Source organism: Otolemur garnettii, unplaced genomic scaffold (genome assembly GCF_000181295.1).
Source record: "Otolemur garnettii isolate 467f Iridium unplaced genomic scaffold, OtoGar3 scaffold00070, whole genome shotgun sequence".
NCBI classification, from domain to species: domain Eukaryota; kingdom Metazoa; phylum Chordata; class Mammalia; order Primates; family Galagidae; genus Otolemur; species Otolemur garnettii.
This window is the reverse complement of record NW_003852465.1, coordinates 6,647,627-6,674,000: the sequence shown is the minus strand read 5'-3', so window position 1 is coordinate 6,674,000 and position 26,374 is coordinate 6,647,627. Positions and strand designations below refer to the sequence as shown.

Genomic DNA, 26,374 nt, shown 5'->3' with positions numbered 1-26,374 from the left:
CTTTGTCACCCTGCGTAGAATGCCATGAGGTCATAGATCACAGCAACCTCAAACTCTTGGGCTCAAGCGATTCTCTTGCCTCAGCCTCTCAGGTGGCTGGGACTACAGGCACTTACCATAACTCTCTGCTTTTTTTTTTTTTTTTTTCAGAGACAAGGTCTCACTCTTCCTCGACTGGTCTTGAACTCATGAGTTCAGGCAATACACCTGCCTTGGCCTCCCAGATGAGCCACCTTCCCTATCTCTGATTTGATGCATTTTTAAGGACTAGTCTGGCTATTGAGGGAAGAACACCTTAGGAGAATAAGAGTAGAAGCCAAGAGAATGACTAGTTTTGTGGCTTTTTTCTGGACTACAAATTGTAGTAGCTTGGGCCAAGGAGATATTAGTGGAGGTGATAAGTGGTTCAGTTCTGTGTCTGCAGTTGACCTTTGAATGCTTCAGGAGTTAGGGGCACTGACTTCTGTTCAGTGGAAAGTCATTGTATTTTAACTTTTGACTCTCTGAAAACTTGATTACTAATAGCTTTCTGTTGATGGGAAGCCTAACAGATAACAGTCAATTAGCACATAATTTGTGTGTTGTATGTGTTACATACTGTATACTTAAAGTAATTGGGAGGAAAGAAAATGTCAATACAGAAATAATTGGGAATAGAAAAGATATTTACTCTTATTATTGCTTAATACTTCGTTGCAGCAAGTGTCTGATTTCTGAATGTATTTAATTTCATTCATTCTTTATGAGGTTTTTGTGTCTAGTCCTTATCTTAAACATTATTATTGTTGGTAAATTTTAAGCCTTTTTAATTCTGTGAAGGCAAAAAGTGGAAACCTAATAATCACATGTATATGTAAAAATAAAAAAAAGAAAAGATATTAACTCTGTTGAGTAGAAGTGGGTCATAATAAAGATCTTTATTCTCATTTTCTTCACATTGAGTTGGTTGAGGAAGAAGTTAGGATTGGTTTTGCTGTTTGAGAGGTGGCAGAGATGGAAGAGGCAGGCACATTTAGTGTACCTTTTATTGAAAATGTGCTTAAAGTGGACCTATGCAGTTCAAATCCATGTTATTCTGCATCAACCGTATTGTATTTTAAAGGTAAAACTAACAGGATTTGCTAACAGATTGGATGTAGGGTATAAAAAAGAGGGAGATGAGGCTTGGTGCCTGTAGCATAGTGGTTATGGTGCCAGCCACATGTACCAAGGCTGGCAGGTTCCAACCTGGCCCAGGCCAGTTAGACAGTGACAACTACAATAAAAACATAGCTGGGCATTGTGGCAGGCACCTATAGTCCCAGCTCCTTGGGAGGCTGAGGCAAGCCCAAGAGTTTGAGGTTGCTGTGAGCTGTCACGCCATAGCACTCTACCAAGGGGGACATAGTAAAACTCTGTCTCAAAAAAAAAAAAAAAAGAGGGAGATCAAGAAGTGTATTGTGTTGTGACCTGAGCAATTGGAAAAGTGGGAGCTGCCAGTTGCTGAGATGGGGAAAGTGGATAGGAGAACATTTGGGAGGATATAATCAAGAATTCCTTTGTGGGAGTGTAGAATAATGGGTGCGGGAGGAAGGGGGGTAACGGAGTCATTTGTCAAAGGGTACAAAGGTTCATTTAAGTAAGAGGAATAAATTCTGGAGACCTAAGGTACAGATGTTACAGCAGTGCAAATATGGTTAGCGATACAATATTGTATACTTGAAATTTGTTGAGAGGATAGATCTTAAATGTTCTTACTAAAAAAAAAAACCCAGTGACTATAAAGTTATAGATATGTTAGTTTGATTGTGATAATCATTTTCACTGGGTATACATATATTAGGACATTAAGTTATATATCTTAAATATATATATTTTTTGCCAGTTACTCTTCAGTAAAGATGGGCAGAGAAATTCTTTTTTGGACATATAAGAAGATACCTGCTCTACAACTTAAGTAGAGATGCTTTGAAGAAATGTGCATTTTGCACGTCCATATAGAGGTTATTAACATTAACATAAATAAGATCTATTCATTTTCAGGTTATTTTAGTGGTGACCAGTTTATGTTGATATGTGTTTATTTGTGCTTGATTCCTAAGTTAAGTAGATGGTTTCTTCTAGTTGTCATTTCTTTCCTCTTGAGTTCAGGCAAAAGTCTTTTAAGACCATCATGACCAGAAATAAGACCAAGAAGAACAATTAAGATCATAGAGAATTTTGACTCACAAAGCTAAATTTTCTGTGTATTGTATAATAAAGAGTAATAGTTTGCAAATGGGCTCCATTAAGTTTTTTCTTTGGAATACAAAGTGTTATTTGTGCTATATGACAACAAGCAGATCCATAGTTGTCACTGCCTACAAATGTGTGAGGAGACAAAGTGCTCTCATTAAATTTGAAGAATTTAAAAGCTCGAAAGAAAATCCTTAGATAATTGTGGCGTTCTTCTAACCCCAACAACCCCATTTGAGAGTGGAACTTGTTGGGAGAACCCTAGGGTATTTCTGCTTTCCTCAGAAAGTCAAAATTGGTAAATTCTACGTATTTAATTGTAGACCTGGTATTAGTCTAGTGTCAATGATTTAGTTCTTTTATGAATTTTCTGAAGAAATCACCACTGTTCTTGATAGCACAGAGGATGACATTATGTGATAAAATAGACATTGACAAGTGTAAGTTAAAAAGTATTGTAATTTGAAAAGGTTGGATTCTACTTACATGTAAGAAATTTTAGGAATACCTTAACCAGTTTATTTAGCTTTACAGTAGAACTCCCTCCTTAAGTTGACTTAATTTTCACAGACCAGAAATGCACCACATGTACAGATCAGAACAATAGGCCTACTTCCTGATCACTTATGTATGTTGACCAGTTTGTTACAGTCCCATGGCTGGTCAAGTTACAGTGGTTGTACGGTGTATTCATTTTTATTTCTGATTTCATTTTAAAAACAAAAAAACCATGTAGTTAGTTAGGTCTATATTAATTTCCTAGAGCTGCTACAACAGATGACCAAAACTGTGGTAGCTTGAAACAAAAGAAATTTGTTCTCTTATTATTCTGGAAGCTAGAATTCTGAAGGCAAGGCGTTATTAGGCCCATGCTTCTTAAAGTTTTATGGAAGAGCCCTCCTTGCTTATTCGTAAGTTCTGCTGGCTTCCAACAATCCTTTGCATTCCTTATTTGTGCTGTATTTCTTCAGTCTCTCCCTCCATCTTCACTTGGCCTTCTTTTCTGGTCTCTTATAAAGACCCTCATATTGGACTTAGGGCCCACCCTAATCCACCATGATCTCCTATTCTTTTCTTTTTCTTTTTTTATTATTTTTAGTTATCTTTTTATTAATCCTTTTCTTAATTGGATTGCAAACAAGGCCATATTTAGAGGTTTTAGGTAGGCATGAATTTTGAGAGGATACTGTTCAACCCCTTCTACAAGGTGCAAAAGAGCTTGGAGAATACTGTGACCTACTTCTGGTGCCCGGATTGTTTTCTCTAAATATCGCTTACCAGTAAAAGAACTAGGCTCCTTGAAGAAAAGGGGCTGATTCAGATTTGAGATAGTTAAGATGTGCCTAGAAAATTTTTTCTAACAAAGTAAGGATGCTAACAAAGACTACTAGGATTGTAACAAAAAGATTCAGGAATCTGTGATTGCTGATTGGCCTCTTTCTATAAAAACAGGACAATTCGACCATCAGAAAGATCATAAGAACTACAATTTCTAAAAGCCGTTAAATATGTTTAAGTCCATGAATTCATCATATTTTATAAGCAAGCAAATAATCGGTCTCCTTTGCTGGAGACAGGAAATTAGTTTGAAAACTGGTAAATGAAAGGGAAAATCAAGCATCTCTTTTGCATTTCATAAACTACAAAGTATGTGTTAAGGTAATGAAACAAGGTATACAAGGAAGTTTGTTTTGTTTTTTAAGAAGTGTTGCAGCAAATAATTGAAGAAAGGATTACAAATTTGAGTATTGGCATTTAGTAAGCTCTAATGATTAATGGATGTAGGCATTGATTAGCAATGGCCGTAGCAACATAAAAGGAGAAACCACTAGATGATAAACAGTTTCCTTAATGGATGTAAATAACACCAAATAGGAGGCCGAGTTCAGTGGCTTATGCCTGTAAATCCCAGCACTCTGGAAGGCTGAGACAGGTGGATCAATTTAGCTCACGAGTTTGATACCAGCCTGGGCAAGAGTGAGACCCTGTCTCTAAAAATACCCAGGCATTGTGGCAGGCGTCTGTAGTCCCAGCTACTCTGGAGGCTGATGCAAGAGAATCACTTTTCCCAAGAGTTTGAGGTTGCTATGAACTATGACACCAAGGCACTTTACCAGGGGCAAGAAAGTGAAACTCCGTCTCAAAAAATAAACAAGTAAATAAATATTCCAAATATGCCGTAGCATCTACCTGCCCTCAATCTCCCAAACCTATATTTAAGAAATCTTAACGGCTCATTATTTTGTCTTATTGACCGCAAGACAAATTGTAAGAGTTTAAAAAAATGGCAGGCTGAGGTGGGAGGATCCTTTGAGACTAGTCAGAGCAAGAGTGAGACCCCATCTCTACTTAAAAATAGAAAAAAAATAGCTTGGTATTGTGATGGGGGCCTTGTAGTCCCAGCTACTAGGGATGCATGAGCCCAGGAGTTTGAGGGTGCTATGAACTAGGATGATGCCAACGCATCACAGCCTGGGGCAATAGAGTGAGATGAGTGGAGTTATGAATTAAGTTCACATACCATCAAACATTATGAAGTTTCAGGTTTGGAGGCCTCCATTATCTCTGATGGTAGGGATATGTGATGGTGCCACAAAACAAATTAGTTGAAATTTTTTAGAGGACTAGTTTATCCTGCAGATTCCTGTCTGACCCAGACTAGAGGAAGGGGACTGCCCAAAGACTGGAGGTTTACTGGCTAAGGTAGGTGTATTAACCATATTAAACTCTAACGTAAGTGAGGGTAGAGGAAACAACAAAGTAATGAAGGGCAGTTAAGTCAAATGGTGAGTCATCTAGTCTTCTACCCATGATCATTTCCCAAAGCACTGGCAGTTTTATTTTAAGTAGGAGGTACATACATTCTGGGATACTGGCTTGCCTAAAAGAAAAAACGTGGATAAGGCCACGTTTGGATAAGGCCATTTGTGGATCTCCCAGCAAAATAGCCAGATATCTGCTTGATCACATTACAGTGAAACTCATTAGTTGAAAAGCTCTGACCATGCACCCATCTGCACTATTTTTGACCAGTATTTTTGTGTCCCACAAACAGTGATCATTAGATATTTGGAGAGATCAACATAGTTGAGATCAAAACAGAAACAAGAGGAACCTGATGGGATGATCCCAATGCTGGGAAATGGGGATCAACTTTACAAAATTTAATATTTTTAGTGATAAAAGGATTATATCAGTGATGTAAGAAAAAAACTTCTTGAGAAAGGCTTTTAGAAGTTAAAAATACTACAGCAGAAATTTAAAAACTCAACAGGAATAAAACAAACATATCTTAGTAGGAGGGAACATCAAAGAGATCAGAGGGTAGTCCTTTAAGGTATTCAATACTGAATAAAATTTCAGAAAGGAGTTCCAGAAAGGAAAAATCAAAAAGCAGAAAGTTATCAAAAAAAAAGTAATACAAAGAAAGATTTCTCAGACCAGTAGGGCATGGATGTTGCTCATATATATGGAAATAATACCTAGTAAATGAGGAGAGAATTTATACCAAGTACTTCACACAAAATTCTAGAAATGTGAGGAGAGTAAGATCCTAAAGCTAACAGAAAATAAACAGGCCAAAAATAAAAAAAAATAGGGGCTAGAGAGTGTCATCAACAATAGTTGATAATTTCAAGGGCAATTCCTTGAAAATTCTAGGGAAAATAATCAGTAACTCAAAAATTCTGTAGCCTACCAAACTACCAAATGTTACTGCAATAAGGATAAAGACACTCTTCTAATCCATAAGAACTCAAAAATTAATTTCTCCCTTTTCTCAGTAGTGCTGGAGAATGTGTGTTCTTCACTAAATGAGATACTAAAGGAAAGAACAATGTGAAATTTATAGAATGTATTTCAATTCAGGAAAAGAATAAGAAGACTAACAGAATGATGACAAAGTATAGTCCCATAATGACTTGTAAATGACAGATTTGAGGGTTACCAGTTCACTTTGGAACAGGACAGAAGATAGTATTTCCAAGAGAACAGAAAACAAACTTGATGGATGACTTTATATGTTTGAGTATATCTAGAGGAGATTTATACTTTTGTTGTAGAGTTAGCTAAATGGTAGATAATATAGAAAAAAGGAAAAGAGAAAAGAAAGTAGTTATGAACCCTAGGAAAAGCAAGAAACCATACAAGAAGAGTAATCTTAACGTACACAGTTCAGCTGTGATCACTGTTTTTGTAGTTACAATGTTAACACTGTTGTATGTGTGTATCAAGTATTGACACATTGAAAAGGATAATATAGACAGTGAAGGTAGCAAAGGGGATGGTAGTAGTGGTATATAGAAAAAAAATCTGTCTTCTGCGGTAACAAAAAATCACTGGAGGCTGGGCACGGTGACTAACGCCTGTAATCCCAACACTTAGGAGGCGGGTGGATTGCTTGAGCTCAGGAGTTCAAGAGCAGCCTGAGCAAGAGAGAGACCCCTTCTCTAAAGGCATTGTGGCGGGCGCCTGTAGTCCCAGCTGTTCAGGAGGCTGAGGCAAGAGAATCACTTACGCCCAGGAGTTTGAGGTTGCTGTGAGTGGTGACGCCACAGTACTCTACCAAAGGTGACAAAATGAGATTGTCTTTAAAAAAAAAAAATTATTGGAAAATATCTGAAACCAAAAAAATTAAGAGTGGTATAAGGATGTTATTTAAAAGTAAAGAGGTAAATATTAGAGGAAACAATCAAAAAGGATTTGATAAATACTTTTGAGAAGCAGAAATTAAGAATGGGTATTTCTATAGTTTTTCTTTATAAGACTAGAATATTTCTTGTGGTGGGTGCCTATAGTCCCAGCTACTTAGGAAGCTCAGACTAGAGAATCGCTTAAGCCCAAGAGTTTGAGGTTGCTGTGAGCTTTGATGTTACGGCACTCTACCCAGGGCAACAGTTTAAGACTCTGTCTTAAAAAAAAAAAAAAAGACTAGATTATTTCTTAAAGTATGTACATACATTACTTTGATATTAAATTTAAAAATGTATCACCACTGACCAAAGACAGGTAAGTAGTGCATGGTTCTATAAAACAGTCTCCAGGAAAAACAAAATTTAGACAAATTCTCTAGTATTAAGTACTTCAGAGATTATAACTGGAGTTGCTGAGTATTTATCTGAGCATTGCCTAGAAATACGTGAAGTAGCTTTTGGACTAGATTTTCTAACTTGACATTGGCCAGAAACCTAACCTTTACTTAGAGAGCTTTTTGTCTAAAAATGGCTTCCTAAGATAGGTTTCAAAGTGAAAGAATGCTGTGTAAATAGTTATGTACTTACTGAGTAAATGAAACCAACTCACCACCCTTAGGGCATAAAGACATATCTCTATAGCACAGCAATTCTAGGGCCAACTAAAAGAAAATGGTGGTTATTTCTAAGAATGTAGCTGGGTACCTACCATACATCTTTAGTTTGGTGGTTTAAGCACTTTTAAAAATCAGCCTATTGTCTTTTAAAAATACATCAATGTGTAAGGCAGTAACTTTCTCCAACTCAGTTCTCTCCATGTTATAACAATTCTGAGTGGATGGGTAATATTGTGAAACCAGTTATAACTTAAAAGGAAGTTAGTGTGCTGTTAAGTAGAAAATAGGCCATTACCAACTGAATAATATAAGAAAACCAAAATATATATAGTCTTGCAGTTCAAGAAACAGGCCTCCTGATTAGTGTGATTTATTTTGAACAATGTCAGTAGGCCTTCTGTGGGGCAAGCAAGGCTTAAGTTTAAAAAACAGTTGTCATTTGTACTGTAGACAAGTCATAAGCAAAATAGCACCCACATTGCTAAAACAGAAAGCTGTTCCTGTGAACACTCATGCTTTCCCTTCTGATTGTAAAGTTTGAGGAAAAAGAAGAGTACTTGAAATGGGTACCACTGGCTGAATGATAATTCCCACAATTTATGGTTGATAAGGGCTCATGGCTCCAGGTCTCCTGGTTGGCTCCTACTTGAGATGAGTTAATGGTACTGTTTTTTAGATAATAAGCTGGATATGAAATATTAATTGCATTGTTGACATTAAATAGCTTGATTTTGTGTGTGTGTGTGTATACCTTTTGTTACAAGATAGTTTAAGTTTGCACAAGATGCCAGAAAATGTTGACTAGAATTTTAGTATTCATATGCTCTGAGCATAGCAGTTTTATATTTTTCACCAGTTTTTTCTGTTGTGGCCTTTTAAAAATATTTTCCTTGTATTTGTAGCATAACAAGAAAAGATGAAATTAGCATTTGGGAAAATTGTTTAAATGGAAATACTATTACTTGAAATGTAACTTTTCTACATATTTTAATCCTTGCCCATATGCTAGTATCAGTGCTGGTTTATAGCCTTTTAAGTAAAAATTAACGCAAAGTTACCAAGTCCTTTTATGTCTTTGTTCAGGAAACTCTTCAGACATTGGAGCAGAACGAAAGGAAAATGAAGCAATAAAGATATATAAGGTTTGTTGAAATAAATAATTTTTTCTTAGATTATACTACTTTGTGATTACTTAGTATGTATCGTTAGTGCCTCAGGTATATAAAAACATTTTAGTACATAACAGTCATGTACCTATTATGGAAGTATTTTTATTTGCTCTTTCACTGACTACTTTTTACTTTTCTAGCCTCAAAGATCAAATCGATGTTCAAGTCATTGCTTCAGAAATTTTTTCTCCAATATATTTTCTTCTAGTAGTCAAACTGGAGAATCTTCTTTTACCCGTAGAGCTTATTGGTTAGTATTTTCTACTTTTAATTGATGCTGTCTATACGGTTGATGTTTTAATCATTATGGTTGATTAACTTTTGGTAGAAATTTTAACTCTGGGCTCAATAAAAATTATGAAAGACCCACCTTGTTTTTGGTTTGGGAGAATAAACTAGCTGTAAGAGAAAACCAGAAAACCTGTTGTTATGTGAGCTTTTCTGTTATCCAGTAACTATCTATGCCAGTGGACTTTATTTTCATTAAGAAGTTGTTCTACTACTCAAGCTTTTTATGTACTAGAAAAGTAGGCTACTTACTAAGTTATAGTGGTAATAGTACTTAACAAAGAACTCTTAGAGCATATCCAGTTATGTGTGAATACTAGTGACTGGCATGTAGATAACAAGTAAATGTTTGTGGCGTTTGAGATTAAATTACAGTTTTAAATCCTGAATTAATAGGACAGAATAAGATTGTGTGATTTAATTTTAGGGCTTGGCAAGATGTCAAAGACAACAGTTGTGTCTTAGTAGTCTTTTGAAAAGCTGAACTATGCCCATATGCCCATATTTGGATGCAGTAACCATATCCTCCTTTATTTTCTTCTTTTGTCTGAGACGTAGTTTCAAGTGGCAGACTGTTGCACCTAGAATACCTTTCTTTTAATAAGGAGGATATTCGTATGAATTGACTTTTTTTATCCTATCACTTAATATAGAAATTCAAGCATTATTTTTAGGAATCAAATAATTACAAATCTGATTTGTAATATACAAATTTTATTTATTTTAGGAATAAGGTTGTATTTAGAAGAAAAATATTCTCATTTTTGTATGTGTGATCTATAATACTAAGTATAAAAACTGCTGCTACTCTTGATAATGACCCAATTCTTTCTTTGAACTTAAAATTTTGAAATTTTGATTAAGATTAATTTTGATTTTGATTAAGATTTTGATTTTGATTAAGATCTAAAATTTATCTTTTAGTACAGAATTTATAGAAGTCAATGAAATCAGTGCACTGATTAGGCAGAAGAGACAGGAACTGGAATTATCATGGTTTCCTGATACATTACCTGGGATCGGAAGGTAAAACAAAAAATTACTTATTGTAGTGTTTCAAGGCTAATGTGAGCACAAGATATCATTAAATGGGGTAGGAGTAACTTTGTGCCAATTAAATGTTGGTGTTTCAAGCACCTCATGAAGATTGCTATTTAAAAGACCTCTTGAAAAGAAAAGAATCCTAGGCAGCACCTGTGGCTCAAGTGGTCGGGCGCCAGCCCCATCTATCAGAGGTGGTGGGTTCAAACCCGAGCCTAGCCAAACTGCAACAACAACAAAAAAATAGCCAGGTGTTGTGGCAGGTGCCTGTAGTCCCAGCTACTCGGGAGGCTGAGGCAAGAGAATCGCCTAAGCCCAGGAGCTGGAGGTTGTTGTGAGCTGTGACGCCACTGTACTCTACCGAGGGCGACAAAGTAAGACTCTGTGTCTAAAAAATAAAGGGAAAGAAAGAAAAGAAGAGAATCCTTAATTTATCTGTGTAATAAGTATAGGTATTTATATGCTAAATTTAAAAGGGAGTGCACCAGAGTAGTAAGACTCATTGTTAGTAATAGCGTTTAAGCCTGTCTTCCTTCCCCTACTCTTACCTGTGTGCTGTCAGCTGCAGCATTGCTGTTATCATATTTCCCTGCCCATGCTGGAGTACAGTGGCATAATCATAGCTCACTAATAACCTCGAACTCCTGGGCTCAAGGGATCTTCCTGCCTGAGTCTGTCAAGTAGCTGGGTCTACAGGCTCACACCACTATGCCTGGCTATTATTTCATGCAGGTCTCAAATTCTTGGTCTCAAGGGATTCTCCCACCTTGGTTTTGCAAAGTGCTGGGCTTACAGGTGTGAACCCTGTTCCTTGGCCTCAGAAATATTCTAAAAAATTTGATCAAGTGTCTTGTATTCATGACTTTTCGTAGTCTAGTTCTTTCTTAGTTTTAAGTCCTCAGCGTACTAGCCCGGTGCTAGGTACATAGTATTAGGGCTGTCCAGAAAGTATGCCTCTCTTTTTCATAATGCACAACTGGATACTTTCTGGACAGCCTTTGCATATATTTAAATCAAGCTCCTAAATGCAGATCAGGGCTCCTTGCCTGAGTTTTATGTTCACCTATATAACATATTATGACTTTATTTTATATGTCACTATTATATAGTTCTGTGTAGGTAGGGCCTTTACCCTCTAGGAATGACAAAGTAGCATAAATAAAATTGGCTCGGCGCCTGTAGCTCAAGTGGCTAAGGCCCCAGCTACATATACCAGAGCTGGTGGGTTCGAATCTGGCCCAGGCCTGCAAACAACAATGACAGCTCCGACCGAAAAATAGCCAGGTGTGGCAGGCGCCTATAGTCCCAGCTACTTGGGAGGCTGAGGCAAGAGAATCCCTTAAGCCCAGGAGTTGGAGATTGCTGTGAGCTGTGATGCCATGGCACTCTACCCAGGGCGATAGCTTGAGGCTCTGTCTTCCAAAACAAAAAAATTAGGAAGCCTGGATAGGTATTCTGTGAAATTGTTCTTTACAGTTATATATTTTTCTACATGTACAAGTCAGATTTTTTTTTCTTCCAATGTCTATACAACAGAATCTTGCTGTATACTGAATCAGATAGTCTTTTATTTGGAGACCTAAACTGAATAAAGATAAGGGGAAAAAAATAAGCCAGAGAAATGATTGAGTTTGAATGTAGAAAAATGTGGGGCTTTTAATAGGTCCTTAGAGACTATGAACATTGAAGAGCCGTCCTCAGAGCAGGAATTTTAGAAAACAATATGGTGATAGAAATACATTCATTTGTTGTCTGGAAAGGAGGGAGAAGAGTGCAGAGGAACATGAGGACACTTTGTGGGGAAGAGTAAGGGTTCTGTTTCTTGATTGGGGTGATAGTTACTAACAGATAAATACACTGGTCAAAGTCAGCAAAGTGTGCACTTAAAATCTCTGCGTTTTATTTCATATGGTGAAGAAAAGAATAAAAGCTAAAATAAATTCTTGATAAAATAGTACATTAAATTACTTTAAAAAGTAACATCTGTATTAAAATCTTTATGTGCTATGGCCTTTATCATTAATTAAATAGAGAAACATGCTTTTGAATGTGTTTTCTTTGGGGCAAATTTGTAGTCATCTTTAGACTGAGGGTAACCTTGAATTTACATTTTTAGCAAAAAAGTTAAAGCACTGTATTTTAATATTGCTACCTTGTTTTAGAGAATTAATAATTTTAACTTGCTGGTTCAATTTTTAAGACGTCATTTAAACAAAAATGTCCTTTTTTGTTTGAATTTTCAGAATTGGTTTTATACCCTGGAATATTGAAACGGAAGTTCTGCCTCTCATTTCTTCTGTGTTACCAAGAACTATTTTTTCAACAAGTACCATATCTTTAGAAAATTTTGGTAAAGTTTTTGAAAATTTTTTTTATTTTAAAAACTATTACTAGTTTCCTCCAATTACATAAAAATCATTGATTTAGAAAAGCTATAAAGGTATAGTAACTCCCATATATTTCTGCAAATATTTAGGCAGTGGTTTAACTTTCCTTCTAACTAGAATCTAACTAGAATTCTAACTAAAATCATTCTAACTAGAGTATATATACATAGGGAGTGTAATGCAGTTCTGTAAAAAGAAATCCTGTCAGTTGTGACAACATAGGTGAAGCTGGAGGATATTACGCTGCTAAGTGCACAAGTTAGACACAGAAAGATAAAAATACTGCATGATCTCATTCATATGTGGAGCCTAGAAAAGGTGATCTCATACAACTGGAATGTAGAGCCATGGTTACTAAGAGCTGGGGTGCCTGAGGGATGGGGAGGTTGGGGAAGTGTTGGTCAAAGGATACAAAATTTCAGTGGGAAGAGTAAGTTCAGGAAGTTTATAGTGTCACAGTGGTGACCATAGTTTAATAGTCCATTTGACCCTTGAGCAACATGGGTTTGAAATTCATGGGTCTACTTGTACATGGATTTTTTTTCAATAAATACACTAAAAAGTTTTTTGGAGATTTGTGACAATTTGATAAAACTTGGAAACAATATAGCCTAGAAATATTAAAAAAATTAAGAAAAAGATATGTCATGACTGCACAAAATATATGTAGATACTAATGTGTTTTATCATTTAGTACCATAAAATATATACAAATCTGTTATATAAGTTAAAATTTATGGCTTGATGCCTGTGGCTCAAGTGACTAAGGCGCCAGCCACATACACCTAAGGTGGTGGGTTCGAATCCAGCCCGGGTCCACCAAACAACAATGATGGCTGCAACCAAAAAATAGCTGGGCGTTGTGGCGGGCGCCTATGGTCCCAGCTACTTGGGAGGCGGAGGTAGGAGACTCACTTGAGCCTAGGAGTTGGAGGTTGCTGTGAGCTGTAATGCCACGGCACTCTACCCAGGGGGACAGCTTGAGTCTCTGTCTCAAAAAAAAAAAAAAATTTATGAAAACTTAACACACAAATACAGCACTGCTCACTACAAACAAACATAAAGATGTAGGACTAAATCATAACTGCATAAAATTAACTATTACTGTGGTGAGTTCAAGTGTTGTGTCTGCTTAATGCATGTGACACTGATCATCTTCAAGTGAGACATTTTCCCCTCCAGTAAATTGTATATTGCAGTGAAAGGCAATATGTTTAGTGCAATACCATAAACCTTGAATAACACCATGGGACCCATTCAGAGTGCCACTAGAGATGCTGGAATGCTCTCAAGCAGAGAAAAGTTATGACATTATAAGAAAAAGTGGAATTGGTTGATATGTATTAGATTATTGAGGTCAACAGCTGCTGTGGCCCACCATGTCACACAGAAGATCCATCTTGTGAAAAAGTGATGTAAACTTAGGATATTGATAAATATGGTACAGTACTATAAATTTGTTTTCTATTTCTTACGATTGTCCTAACATTTTTCTTTCTGTACTTTATTGAAAGAATACGATATAAAATACTTACAAACATATGAGTCAGTCAACTGATTATATTTCCGTAAGGCTTCTGGTCAAAAAGGCTATTAGTTAATTTGGAGGAAGTCAGAAATTATACACCTATTTTTGATTGTGTGGGGAGTTGGTTCCCTGAAAACCTACATTGTTGAAGGGTCAATTGTATTATATTCTTGAAAATTGGCTAAGAGTGTGGATGGAAGGTGGTCTCATACACACATAACTATGTGAGGTGATACATGTTAATTAGCAAGATTCAGCCATTCCACAATATATATGTAGTTCTGAACATTATGTTGTACATGGTAAATACATATAATTTTATCTGCCAGTTTAAAAAAAAAATCCCAAGGAAAAGTTTGTTTTACAGTTTTAAGAAATTAACTACTTAAAGGCTTTGAAGTGCTGATTAGAGGAAGTCTCCTTTCTGTTTAGGGCTTTGGTGTCCAAACCACAGACTTTAGAAGTAATGTCTGTAAATTATGAACAAATACTTTGAGGCTTAATCAATGCATGGATAACTTGACAATTTTCTCTTTATCCATAATACTAAAAGCAAATAGCAGTTATCAGGCCCAATGTCATTTTCCCTTTTTGTTCCTCTAAAATTTTTCACATAGATCCACATTTGATTATAACATATTTCAGTGTCATTAAGAAAAAGCTGATGAACATCTCATGCTTCTCAGATGTTATTACCTATGCATTTAATCATACTTTGATTCATAAATGTTTTACTCTGTTACAGCCTTTTGTGTGCTAAAATTAGCTAAAGCCAAACTATTACTTCTTAAAATGCATTTACTTTTTAAAAATTTTGATATTCTTAGGTACTTCTTGCAAGGCATTAGCACATACCCAAGAAGGAGAAGAAAAGAAGCAAACTTCTGGTACATCGAATACCAGAGGGTCAAGACGAAAACCTGCAGCAACAACTCCTACAAGGAGATCTACACGCAACATGAGAGCTGAAACAGTCAGTCAGTCTCCAAAATCCCCAGTATCAAGCAGTTCAGGGTGTGATGCCCCAGGTAACAGTAATCCATCTGTAAGTGTTTCCTCTTTAGCTGAGTCAGAAAAGCAAACAAGACAAGCTCCAAAACGGAAGACTCTGAGAAGAGGAAGAAAACCACCTTTGTTGAAAAAGAAGCTTCGAAGCTCTGTACCTCCATCTGGAAAATCATCTTCCAATGATTCAGTAGATGAAGAAACAACCGAATCTGACATATCATCCATGTTAGAAAAAGAGCGCCAATCAGATGTAGAAAGTAGTAACACTTGTCCTGTGCAGACAGATGTAGAGAACCAGTCTAATTGCTTGAAAAGTTTCAGTGAACAAATAGACAGTGTGAAACATACTGAGAATAATAATGTAGAAGAAAAAGTAGAATCTTTATATTCTGAATCTTGTACTCAGGAGCCTCCTGTGCTAGTTGGAGAGGAAGAGGAAATTCAAAAACTGGAGGCTACAGATAGAGATGCTAATGTTTTGTGTTTAGAAAATGAGATTTCTGAAAATATTTTTGAAAAAGGGGATGATCTGATAGAAAATCAAGACCAGATATCTGGACCTTCAAAGTCAGAGGTAGAAGCAGATATGTGTATAGATCCTCCTGCAAATGATTTTCTGATATATACAGCATCTGAAAGTGAAGTACACCAACCTGAATCTAGTCCCCTAGGTGAGTTACCTGAGACCATAGAGTCCGTGGTTAAAGAAGAAAAAATGAGAGAGAATCCCATAGTAGAAATTATTAATCATAAAGATGCTACAGTAAAAATAGAAGAGCTTGTAGAGAGCCCCAAGTTAGAGTCTTTTCAGGGTGAAATTATACAAACAGCAGACAAAAAATCTATTGAGAACCTAGAGGTTCAATTGCTTGGGCATGTTAAAATTGATGATGATGCAGAAGTAATTGCAACATGTGATACTTCCAGGAATGAAAACATCAATAATACTCCAGGTTCTGAAAATAACCTATTAAAAAATGATCTTCTTAACACCAAGTTGGAAGAATCTTTGGAAGAAAAGAGTGAATCTCTGATTGAACATCCTAGCTCCACAGAGTTGCCTAAAACACACAGTGAACAGATTCAGAAGCATTTTAGTGAGGACAACAATGAAATGATACCTATGGAGTGTGATTCATTTTGCAGTGACCAAAATGAATCTGAAATTGAACCATCTGTAAATGCTGATTCTAAACAATTAAACGAAAACTCTGTGGCATACAGTTCTGAAAATAATGTCCCATCTTTTGGTCCTACAAATGAAAAGATTGAACCTATATCTCAACAATCTAACAGCTCAGTAGATATAACAGATAAAGCTAAAAAGCCTCGTACTCGAAGATCTAGATTTCATTCCCCATCTACAACTTGGTCTCCCAACAAAGATGCGACACAAGAAACGAAGCGGTCCCAGTCTCCATCTCCCAAAAGAGAAACTGGAAAAGAAAGCAGGAAGTCTAAGTCACCATCTCCTAAGAAAGAATCTGTCAGAGGACGGAGAAAATCCCGCTCGCAGTCTCCAAAAAAGGATATTGCAAGAGAAAGGAGGCGATCTCAGTCTCAGTCTCCAAAAAGAAATAGTACTAGGGAAGGCAAAAGATCTGAATCACCTTCCCCAAGAAGAGATACTTCTAGAGAGAACAGAAGATCTCAGTCAAGAGTGAAAGATTCCTCTCCTGGAGAAAAATCCAGGTCCCGGAGCAGAGAGAGAGAAAGCGATAGAGATGGACAGAGGAGAGATCGAGAAAGAGAAAGGAAGACCAGAAGGTGGTCTAGGTCCCGATCTCATTCTAGGTCTCCTGCAAGATCCAGAGCAAAAAGTAAGAGTTCATCGTTTTGTAGAAACGACAGAGAGAGTTACTCACCCTGGTGGAAGGAAAGATGGACAAATGATGGTTGGAGATGTCCACGAGGAAATGATCGGTACAGAAAGAATGACCCAGAGAAACAGAATGAAAATACAAGAAAAGAAAAGAATGATTTTAATCCAGATGTGGAGGATCCAAATTCTGCTGACAAATATAGAAATGACTGTCCTAATTGGGTAACAGAAAAAATAAATTCTGGGCCTGATCCAAGGACCAGACATCCAGAAAAGTTGAAAGAGTCTCATTGGGAAGAAAATAGAAATGAAAATTCAGGGAATTCTTGGAATAAAAACTTTGGTTCAGGTTGGATGTCAAACCGTGGTAGAGGAAACCGTGGACGAGGCACTTACAGAGGTAGTTTTGCCTATACAGACCAACATGAAAATAGGTGGCAGAACCGCAAACCCCTCTCAGGGAATTCAAATAGTTCAGGGAATGAGTCTTTCAAGTTTGTGGAACAGCAGCCCTATAAACGAAAAACTGAGCAAGAGTTCTCATTTGATACACCTGCAGATAGATCGGGGTGGACTTCTGCATCTAGTTGGGCTGTGAGAAAGACTCTGCCAGCAGATGTACAAAACTATTATTCACGACGAGGCAGGAATTCTTCAGGTCCACAATCGGGATGGATGAGACAAGAGGAAGAGACAACTGAACAGGGTAATACAGTCTCTGTTTCTTTATTGATGCTATTTTAGTTGAAGAAGGGCTATAAGTTTAATATCTTATTTGTATGAATTGAACTGATTGTTTTTTTTTTAATATTTAAAAATATAAAGGAATGATTTAATAAAAATATGCTATGATATACACCAATGAAAACAATATTTTCAAGAAAATTTCAATATATTGGAAATATATATATTAAAGAGTTAAGAGATAATATTCTATTATAAAATCACATATGAATATGAATTCAATTAAGTAAAAAATAAAAACAAGCAAAAACATAAAACATAGAGAAAGAAACATATTTTTTTTTCTTTTCTTTTTTTTTTTATTGAATGGTAACTATGTACATTAATGCACTTTGAACTGATTGTTATTTGTAGTTTTATGTTAAAATGAACCTCAGTTGTTTATAAGTCACTTTGCATTTTATATAAATGTGTATATACATACATTTATGTACACTTAAAATACATATTTTAACCCTAACCCTGCTCCAAACCTTGCCAAAGACTTAAATATTTCATGTACTATTTGCTGCAGTAAAAGAATTTGGGGTGTTCCTATGCAGGTTTAACTTACTTAATTCAGATGTTTGCATTTTTTAAAATTATTTTTCTCATAAAAGTAAGTGTTCTAAAAATAAAGACTTATTTTTCCTTATGGTTCTTGTTCAGAACATTGCAAGAATCAGCTGGGCAATAGTGAGACCCTGTCTCTACTAACGTAGAAAAAACTAGCTGGGTATCATGGTGGATGCCTGTAGTCTTAGCTACTCAGGAGGCAGAAGGAGCTGCAAGAAAAAAGCTGTTCAAGATATAAAAAAATTGATTAACCTTACTTGTAATTTTGTAACTAAGTTTTGTTTTATGTGATTTTTTTTAATCTAGTCAGTTTCTTGAGCAACTAGTTATTTGCTCATGTTGACTTATGTTATTGTATGAACTTACTCTTTTTTTTTTTTTGCAGTTTTGGGCTGGGGCTGGGTTTGAACCCACCACCTCCAGTATATGGGGCCAGTGCCCTACTCCTTTGAGCCACAGTTACTGCCCTGAACTTATTCTTAAAAATAGTTTTATTTGTGGGTGGTGCCTGTGGCTCAGTGAGTAGGGCGCCAACCCCATATACCGAGGGTGGTGGGTTTGAACCCTGCCCCAGCCAAACTGCAGCAAAAAAATAGCCGGGCATTGTGGCGGGTGCCTGTAGTCCCAGCTACTCCAGAGGCTGAGGCAAGAGAATCACCTAAGCCCAGGAGTTGGAGGTTGCTGTGACCTGTGATGCTATGGCACACTACCGAGGGCAATAAAGTGAGACTCTGTCTCTTAAAAAAATAATAATAATAAAATAATAATTTTATTTGAATGTTTTTGTTTTTTTTTTAGTTAGAAAATCAGTGTACATTATTTAGGAACAACAGGATTAAATGAATTAATTGGAGATTGGCTTTGTTCCACTGAGTCTGTTTATTGCTATTTAATTTGACTGTAACCAGTAGTTCTTTGCTTCTGTGTTTAAAGAGATAATATAACATGACTTCTTCACAAGTTCTTTTTCTTTTGGTAGATTCTAACCTGAAAGACCAAACAAACCAACAAGTTGATGGTTCTCAGCTACCTATAAATATGATGCAACCACAAATGAATGTAGTGCAGCAACAGATGAACGCACAGCAGCAGCCTATGAATATTTTCCCATACCCAGTGGGTGTTCACGCTCCCTTGATGAACATCCAGCGTCATCCATTTAACATTCACCCTCAGCTACCCTTGCATCTCCACACAGGAGTGCCTCTTATGCAGGTAGCTGCTCCTGCCAGTGTATCTCAGGGACTGCCACCACCACCGCCTCCTCCCCCACCCTCCCAACAAGTCAGCTACATTGCTTCACAACCAGATGGAAAGCAATTGCAGGTATGTTTTTAGCAACTTAAGTTTAATCAATACCATTATAAACATTTTAGCTATTAAGAACAGACCTTCAAGAAAGGGAATCCTGGCAGCCAAAAACAGTTGTTTAGGGGCCGGGCAAGGTGGCTCATGCCTGTAATCCTAGCATTCTGGGAGTCTGAGGTGGGTGGATTGCTTGAGCTCAGGAGTTTGAGACCAGCTTCAGCAAGAAGAGCAAGACCCCATCTCCATGAAAAACAAAAAATTAGCCAGGCGTTGTGACAGAGCCTATAGTCCCAGCTACTCAGGGAGTCTGAGGTAAGAGGAACTTTTAAGCCTAGGAGTTTGAAGTTGTTGTGAGCTATGACGTAATGGCACTCTACCCAGGTCGAAAGAGTGAGACTCTGTCTCAAAAAAAAGAAAGAAAGAAAAGAAACCATAATTGTTTATTTGATTGCAATTTTATTAAACCTTCATAATCCCTCTTTCACTGTCCTTCTCTAAATCCTCAGCCCCCTAATAAATTGAATACATTATCATCAGATCTAAGCCACACTGTGCTGTTACTTATACCTAAACAGTTTTGTTAGATTAAGATGACCAAATTATGGGCCAAACTAGAATCAAGTGGTGGGTGCTATAAAATCATTATTTGTTTCATTGGATTTTTGGAGTGATGGAGTGGGAACTAGTAACTAAGTACTGTGATAAAGCTTGTATTATTGAGAAAAACATTAGATAAAGCTGTTCATTATCCATTACCACCTGTGTTTCATTTTCATGAACTTAACTAGCTAAAGGGGAAGAAGTACCCCAAGACAGAAAATTTGAATAATTTGCAAACATTTTGTTAGTTACAATTTGATGTTTGCGTTATAAAAAATCCAGAATCCTGACAATTATATGTAGTTGGAAGAATAGGAAAATGGGATTTTAGAATTTGGGATCTTACATCTTTTTCTGCTGTCATCTAACTGCAGGCCATTTGCCTTCACTGCTTCTCTCTTTGTTTTTAGTTACTGTCAGAACATTACAGTACACATTTATAATTTTAAAGCCATCTTGACATATCTAAATTAGGCTCTGTCTAAGAATGTTATTTTTCTTCAAATAGCCCTTTAGCTATAAATGACCTGAATTATGCATTTCTCTTAAGCACTAAGGTAGATTTGCTTTATATTTTTTAATGTTATTTTTGAGAAACGATTAAGACTTTATTGCATACAAGTGAGCTGTTGACTGATGATAACTTTTTAAAACAGGGTATTCCTAGTTCTTCTCATATAAGTAATAACGTGAGCACACCAGTCTTGCCTGCTCCGACAGCAGCCCCAGGAAATGTGGGAACGGTTCAGGGACCAAGTTCTGGTAATACTTCGTCATCAACTCACAGCAAAGCCTCTAATGCTGCTGTAAAATTGGCAGAAAGCAAAGTAAGTGTTACTGTGGAAGCCAGCGCAGATAGCTCGAAGACAGACAAGGCAAGTTCAAGGTTGAGAGCAACCTACATAATTCTGTATATGATAAAGATGAAAAATACCAGTTTTGTATTATATGAATGTGAAGGGAATTTATTATTGGCAGTCTTACATCCTAATATTGTTTGAGGGACCTGTCTAAAATTCACTGATGCTCAGTGAATTACTAGTAATATTTCATAAATAACTGTTCTGTGTTTGTCACACTAATATTTGAGGAGTTTCTTTTAATAATGTAAATGTGCAGTATTTGTAAAGAAGCTTTTTGAAAGTATTTGATTAGCAAATAATAATTACACGTTTTCTTCTCCTAGAAACTGCAAATTCAAGAAAAAGCAGCACAGGAGGTAAAATTGGCCATTAAGCCATTTTACCAAAATAAAGACATCACGAAGGAAGAATATAAAGAAATTGTACGGAAAGCAGTAGATAAAGTAAGTTACAGCTTTAGTGGAGTAAAAGCACTTCTTTTAATAAAGGGATGCTTAAGTTAAAATAATAAAAGCTAACTCCTACTAATTCTTGTCTGCCTTTTTACCTTTTGTTCACGTGAGATAGAAATGTGAAAATAAGTCTGGTCTCTTTGGGGTTGTTTTTCACAAAGCTTTCCATTTTGCTTTAATCCCTTTAAGCTTGAAAAAAGTTTTCCCCCCCGTTTTTTCTTAGGTTTGTCATAGTAAGAGTGGAGAAGTAAATTCTACTAAAGTGGCAAATCTGGTTAAAGCCTATGTAGACAAATACAAATATTCACGGAAGGGAAGCCAAAAGAAAACTCTGGAAGAACCTGTGTCTACTGAGAAAAACGTAGGCTGAATGGGGGAGCGCTATAAAGGACATTATCAAGAAATCTGCAAAGTGCAATTTCAACGTGTACCATTAACTCAAAATCAGACATAACTGTGATTGAAATTTGGTTTTGATAAAATTATTTTTTTTAACATAGGATATAATGTTTTGTTCTAAATAAATATAGTTCTGCACTGCAACTTCTATATTATTCCTTCCCTCCCCCTGAAAAGAAAATTTCAAGGGAAAGCAAAGGGTTTAAAGGAATGTGCATTTTTACTAGGACTGTCTTACAGTGTGGATACTGGAAATGTACAGCTTTTGATTTAAAAAAATGGAGTGCATAAATTAGAAACTTCTACGTGCACTGGTTTGGAAGAGATATATAGATATATATATATATACACACACATAAATGCATTTATTCTGTCAGGCTAAAAAATAAAGTATGAACTTTATATGATTTTTCCCTTTAATTATAGAAAGTTAAATAATGTATTACCATGAAAAATAGAATTTCTAATATTAAGTAGAGCATACCAATTACAGTTCCTAATGTGTATTTTTACAGGACATATCTGAGTAAATTGTTGAGATAGGAAACAAATTATCATGAGTAAAATTTAGTGTTCAAAACTTTGAGATACTCTTCACCTATTGTGTGACCAAATAAAGGTTATGCTGCTTGTTTTTTCTTTTGTGCCTTTTTTCCTCTATTGAGATGAAGCTGTCTAATTTGATAGATTACAATGTTGGCAGTTCAAAGTCTTTGTTGATGATCATTTTGGAAAAAGTGTTGATTTGGCAGAGATCATGTTTCTTCATAATAGCTTCTACACATCAGAGATGATAAATTTGTGCCAACCACAGAATTGCTATTAAGTTGTGACTCTTTTCCTCCTTGGGACTGAGGTGGAATTTCCAGACTCACTGCACTGGCTTCAGGTTGTTGCTCATCTATCTAATTGCTAATGAAATTTCTTCTCACACTCAAATACTTGAAAGGAATAAAGTGTAATTTGGTGATTATATGTTGGCTGTTAGCCATATTGCAAAATTCTGGACATTAAAACTTGTGTTTTGGAAGAGGAGAAAATTGAATAATGAAGTCTTAGTTAGGTTTTCAGGGATTAGGAATTTGATTATTTTTTAAAACTAGAGTATGTTAATTTTCCTAAGAGGTAAGTCTAAAACGTTCATAGCTCCATTATTTTAATTGGCATCTTGGAAGAAAACATCGAGTTCTCTCCATGATAAACTTTCATTCTAGTAACAATTTTTAGTAGATAACCAAATAACTGGAAAGCCGTACAGGTAAGATGTTAATGGATCCAAGGGAGAGACATGTCTTGGTGAGATAAACTGATCCTTTTACTAGCTAAACATTTTAGTGAGAACAGTATACCCTCTAGGACTGTGCTTTCCTAAAGTAAAGATTACCTGTTTCTTAATTTTATGTGCATAATACTTTGCTGGTGATAGCTTTGATAGGCAAAATATTTTGAAATGTTGGCTTCAATTATGATTGTGCTAGGCCATAAGCTTTTTAGGTCATGATTATAATCCTAAAAATACTTCCAAGCAGTTTTGGATCTTCATTCTACATTTCTGGGCATTTGTAATAATGGTTATTTTACTGACATATGTATTTTAATTAAATTTTTTGTTCAGATTGTGTTGGGGAAAGAAGTTTGGAGTCTGTTTTGTCTAAGAAATTTTAGAATATTAAGAGAGTGTTTCAAATATTCAACACACACCTCAGTTTGGTTTTTTTTTTTTTTTTTTTGGTTTAGAACTCTAGAAACAGTTGTAAGAACTTTAAATCTATTTTGTGTTAAAGCTGGTTCATACTTTTCGTGCATTTTTTTCCCACTGATATTTGCGAATTTGTTGACATTTTAAAATTTGCTTATACCAGTTAGCTTTTGCAAACAAATTTTAAAGTTTTAGAGAAAAGCTGTGTGGTGTCATCAAGAGTCGCACTCTCATCTTTGGTAACACTCTCATGAATTGCTTCCACATTTCTTGAAAATAACAAGTGTGTGTCCTGTATCTGATTGGGGCACTGATTAGTTTGCATTTAAAATAGCTAATGAAGAATATTACTGGATTAGAATTCAACCTTTTCAAATTCTGAAATGTTTAAGAATGTATTAGAAGCATGCTTTATGTTGAAAAAATATGTTGCATTAACATTCCCCATTCTTACATTTTTAAAAAGAAATTCACATTAATTTTGCATGTGCTTTGAATCAGAAACATTTTGTGTGGTTACATATTGTTATTTTTCGAGATTCAGTATTGACCTTTCAAACCTTGGTCCCTTTAACTTACTAGTCATATTGACCTATGTTTTAGGCTGTAGAATGACTAGAATTTTGAGACATAGTGGTTGTCTATGATTTTAACATTCCTGAAAGTTTTGTGATTTTTTTTGTTTGTTTGTTTTTGGTTATTACCACATTCTCTTTATTACCTTCCTTTAAATGGTTACAGTGTGTACAGTTTGTTCCATCCAAAAGATGTAGCTTCAGAAGCACAGGGCTTGCCCCAGGGTCCATGAGACATTGTTTGTAGAATGAGGTTGGAGTGCTGTCTACTGAAATAATACTCTTAATTATGTAGTGTGTAATATTTTCTAATAAATTCTTTTGATAAACAAAGTAGTGTCTTTAACATTTTATTGTGAAGGTTCCTGGGAAAATGGTGACTTCTACTTCATTATAACCCTTTTCAAACATGTGTTGCCCCGGTGCCTGTGGCTCAGTGAGTAGGGTGCCAGCCACATAGACCCTAGCTGGTGGGTTCGAGCCTGGCCCTGGTCTGCTAAACAGCAATGACAACTACAGACAAAAAATAGCTGGATGTTATATTGGGTGCCTATATTCCCAGCTACTTGGGAGGCTGAGGCAAGAGATTGGTATAAGCCCAAGAGTTTGAGGTTGCTGTGAGCTGTGACATCACAGCACTCTACTGAGGGTGACAAAGTAAGACTCTCAAAAAAAAAGTGTTGAAGTGTTTGTTGGATTTGTAACAAAGTCACTAGCATCATGTTTACATTAATGTCCAAGCTCTAAAATATGATTAGAGAGTTAGCTGTAAGCATACATTTTAATAGCTTTCCCCCTACTTAATTATTGAGGGAAATTAGGTAAAATTTAGCAAATTTCTAAAAAAAAAGGGACGAGATTGATAAAAAGAGAAAAATCACCTGTAATCCTGCCACAGGTAATAACTTCTGCTTGATGGAGTGGCTCACACCTCTAATCTGGGAGGCCGAGGTAGGAGGATCAGTTGAGGCCAGGAGTTCAAGACCCTCCTCAAAAAAGATAGAAAAACTAGCTGGGGGTAGTGGCACATACTTTAATCCCAGCTACTCAGAAGGCTGAGGCAGGAGGATGTATGTACATTGCTTAGCACAGCATCTGACAGTCAAACATTTGGCAAAATGTTAGTGACCAGTTTAAAACAGCATCTTCAAATCTGGAAACAGTTTTAGATGTCCATTGGTAAGAAGTCTTAAATAAATCATGGTACATCCATTGTAGTTGACTACATCACATAGTTGTATAAAAAGATGAAGCCCTTGGTGGTGCCTGTGGCTCAGTAAGTAGGGCGCTGGCCTCATATGCCAAGAGTGGCAGGTTCAAACCCGGCCCCAGCTGAACTGCAACCAAAAAATAGCCAGGCATGGTGGGCGCCTGTAGTCCCAGCTACTCGGGAGGCTGAGGCAAGAGAATCGCCTAAGCCCAGGAGTTGGAGGTTGCTGTGAGCTGTGTGACACCATGGCACTCTATCAAAGGCGACAAAGTGAGACTCTGTCTCTCCCCCTGCCCCCCAAAATGATGAAGCTCTTAATGATTGGAAGGACATTATGATACTACATTTTTTACAAAGTGCAGCAGTGTTTATATTTTACTAAGAACGTTCACCTGGATTTCTATGTGACACACAGCATAAGGAGTACCCAAGATACCTGAATGGTGGTTATCAGGCAGCCGGGTGGGGGGCGGGGGAGAAATCCAGCATATGAGAGTGAGACTTTTCATTAAAAATGTAAAAAGCTTCTTTCTAAAACACAAATGTATCTAATGTGGGATGTATTACACACTGAAATCCACAGGAATCAGGAGTTGGCTTAATGGTAGCCTTTGCTCTTACTGTTAAATATAGTCTTACTAAAGGAAATGTATCTGCTTACCTAAGTAGATGATGGTGTGCCTTAGCATTTCTGATTCATATACAAGGTTATTCTAGACTTTTTACCAGCGGAAATAAGGATATGTAAATGCAACGAGTTATAAATACCAGTGTAGTAGAGAAAGTTGTATGACTGGCTGTAATATATTAGAAAGTGGTGCTTTTTTGTTGGCTTTGTGGGCTGTGGAGATGGCTAGTGTAGTTAAAATTCTGAGCATCTGAGTGACTTTTTTGTACTATGACGAGACTTCCTTTGGATAAATATTGGAGATATGTATTTTTCAATTTACTATTTGGTAAAACCCACCAAGAGTCAAGCACCAGGTGTCCCTCCTGGTCAATCTGACAGCTCCGTTCCTCAGCAGCTTCTGCTTTGGTGATAAAGAACATCATGTTTTTTTGGTGTTTGGTACTTTGATTACAGTGATTAATATCAAGACAGAACTCACTTATCCAAAACATTCTCATTTAAAAAATCATTTTTATTGTCATTTTATGGTTAAAAAAACATACATGGCATGACTATAAAGTAATGAGACGAGTT

At 36.3% G+C, this 26,374-nt stretch overlaps 1 protein-coding gene across 3 annotated transcripts in view; it reads left to right on the top strand.

Annotated features, from left to right (window-relative positions):
* Positions 1-24,293, top strand: part of SCAF11 (SR-related CTD associated factor 11) — a 78,550-nt gene extending 54,257 nt beyond the window's left edge. Inside the window, exons 8-16 of one of the 3 annotated variants that reach the window (XM_023515362.1) lie at positions 8,606-8,664; positions 8,832-8,941; positions 9,904-10,005; positions 12,264-12,370; positions 14,763-17,471; positions 19,044-19,390; positions 20,629-20,799; positions 21,159-21,278; positions 21,511-24,293. In XM_023515362.1, coding sequence (XP_023371130.1) covers positions 8,606-8,664; positions 8,832-8,941; positions 9,904-10,005; positions 12,264-12,370; positions 14,763-17,471; positions 19,044-19,390; positions 20,629-20,799; positions 21,159-21,278; positions 21,511-21,657 — 3,872 coding nt within the window. In that variant the 3' untranslated portion in view covers positions 21,658-24,293. Of the gene's footprint in view, positions 1-8,605; positions 8,665-8,831; positions 8,942-9,903; positions 10,006-12,263; positions 12,371-14,762; positions 17,472-19,043; positions 19,391-20,628; positions 20,848-21,158; positions 21,279-21,510 lie in introns of all 3 variants that reach the window. The other 2 variants (XM_023515361.1, XM_012807513.2) reach the window with 2 other exon arrangements.
* The last annotated feature ends 2,081 nt before the right edge of the window (positions 24,294-26,374 follow it).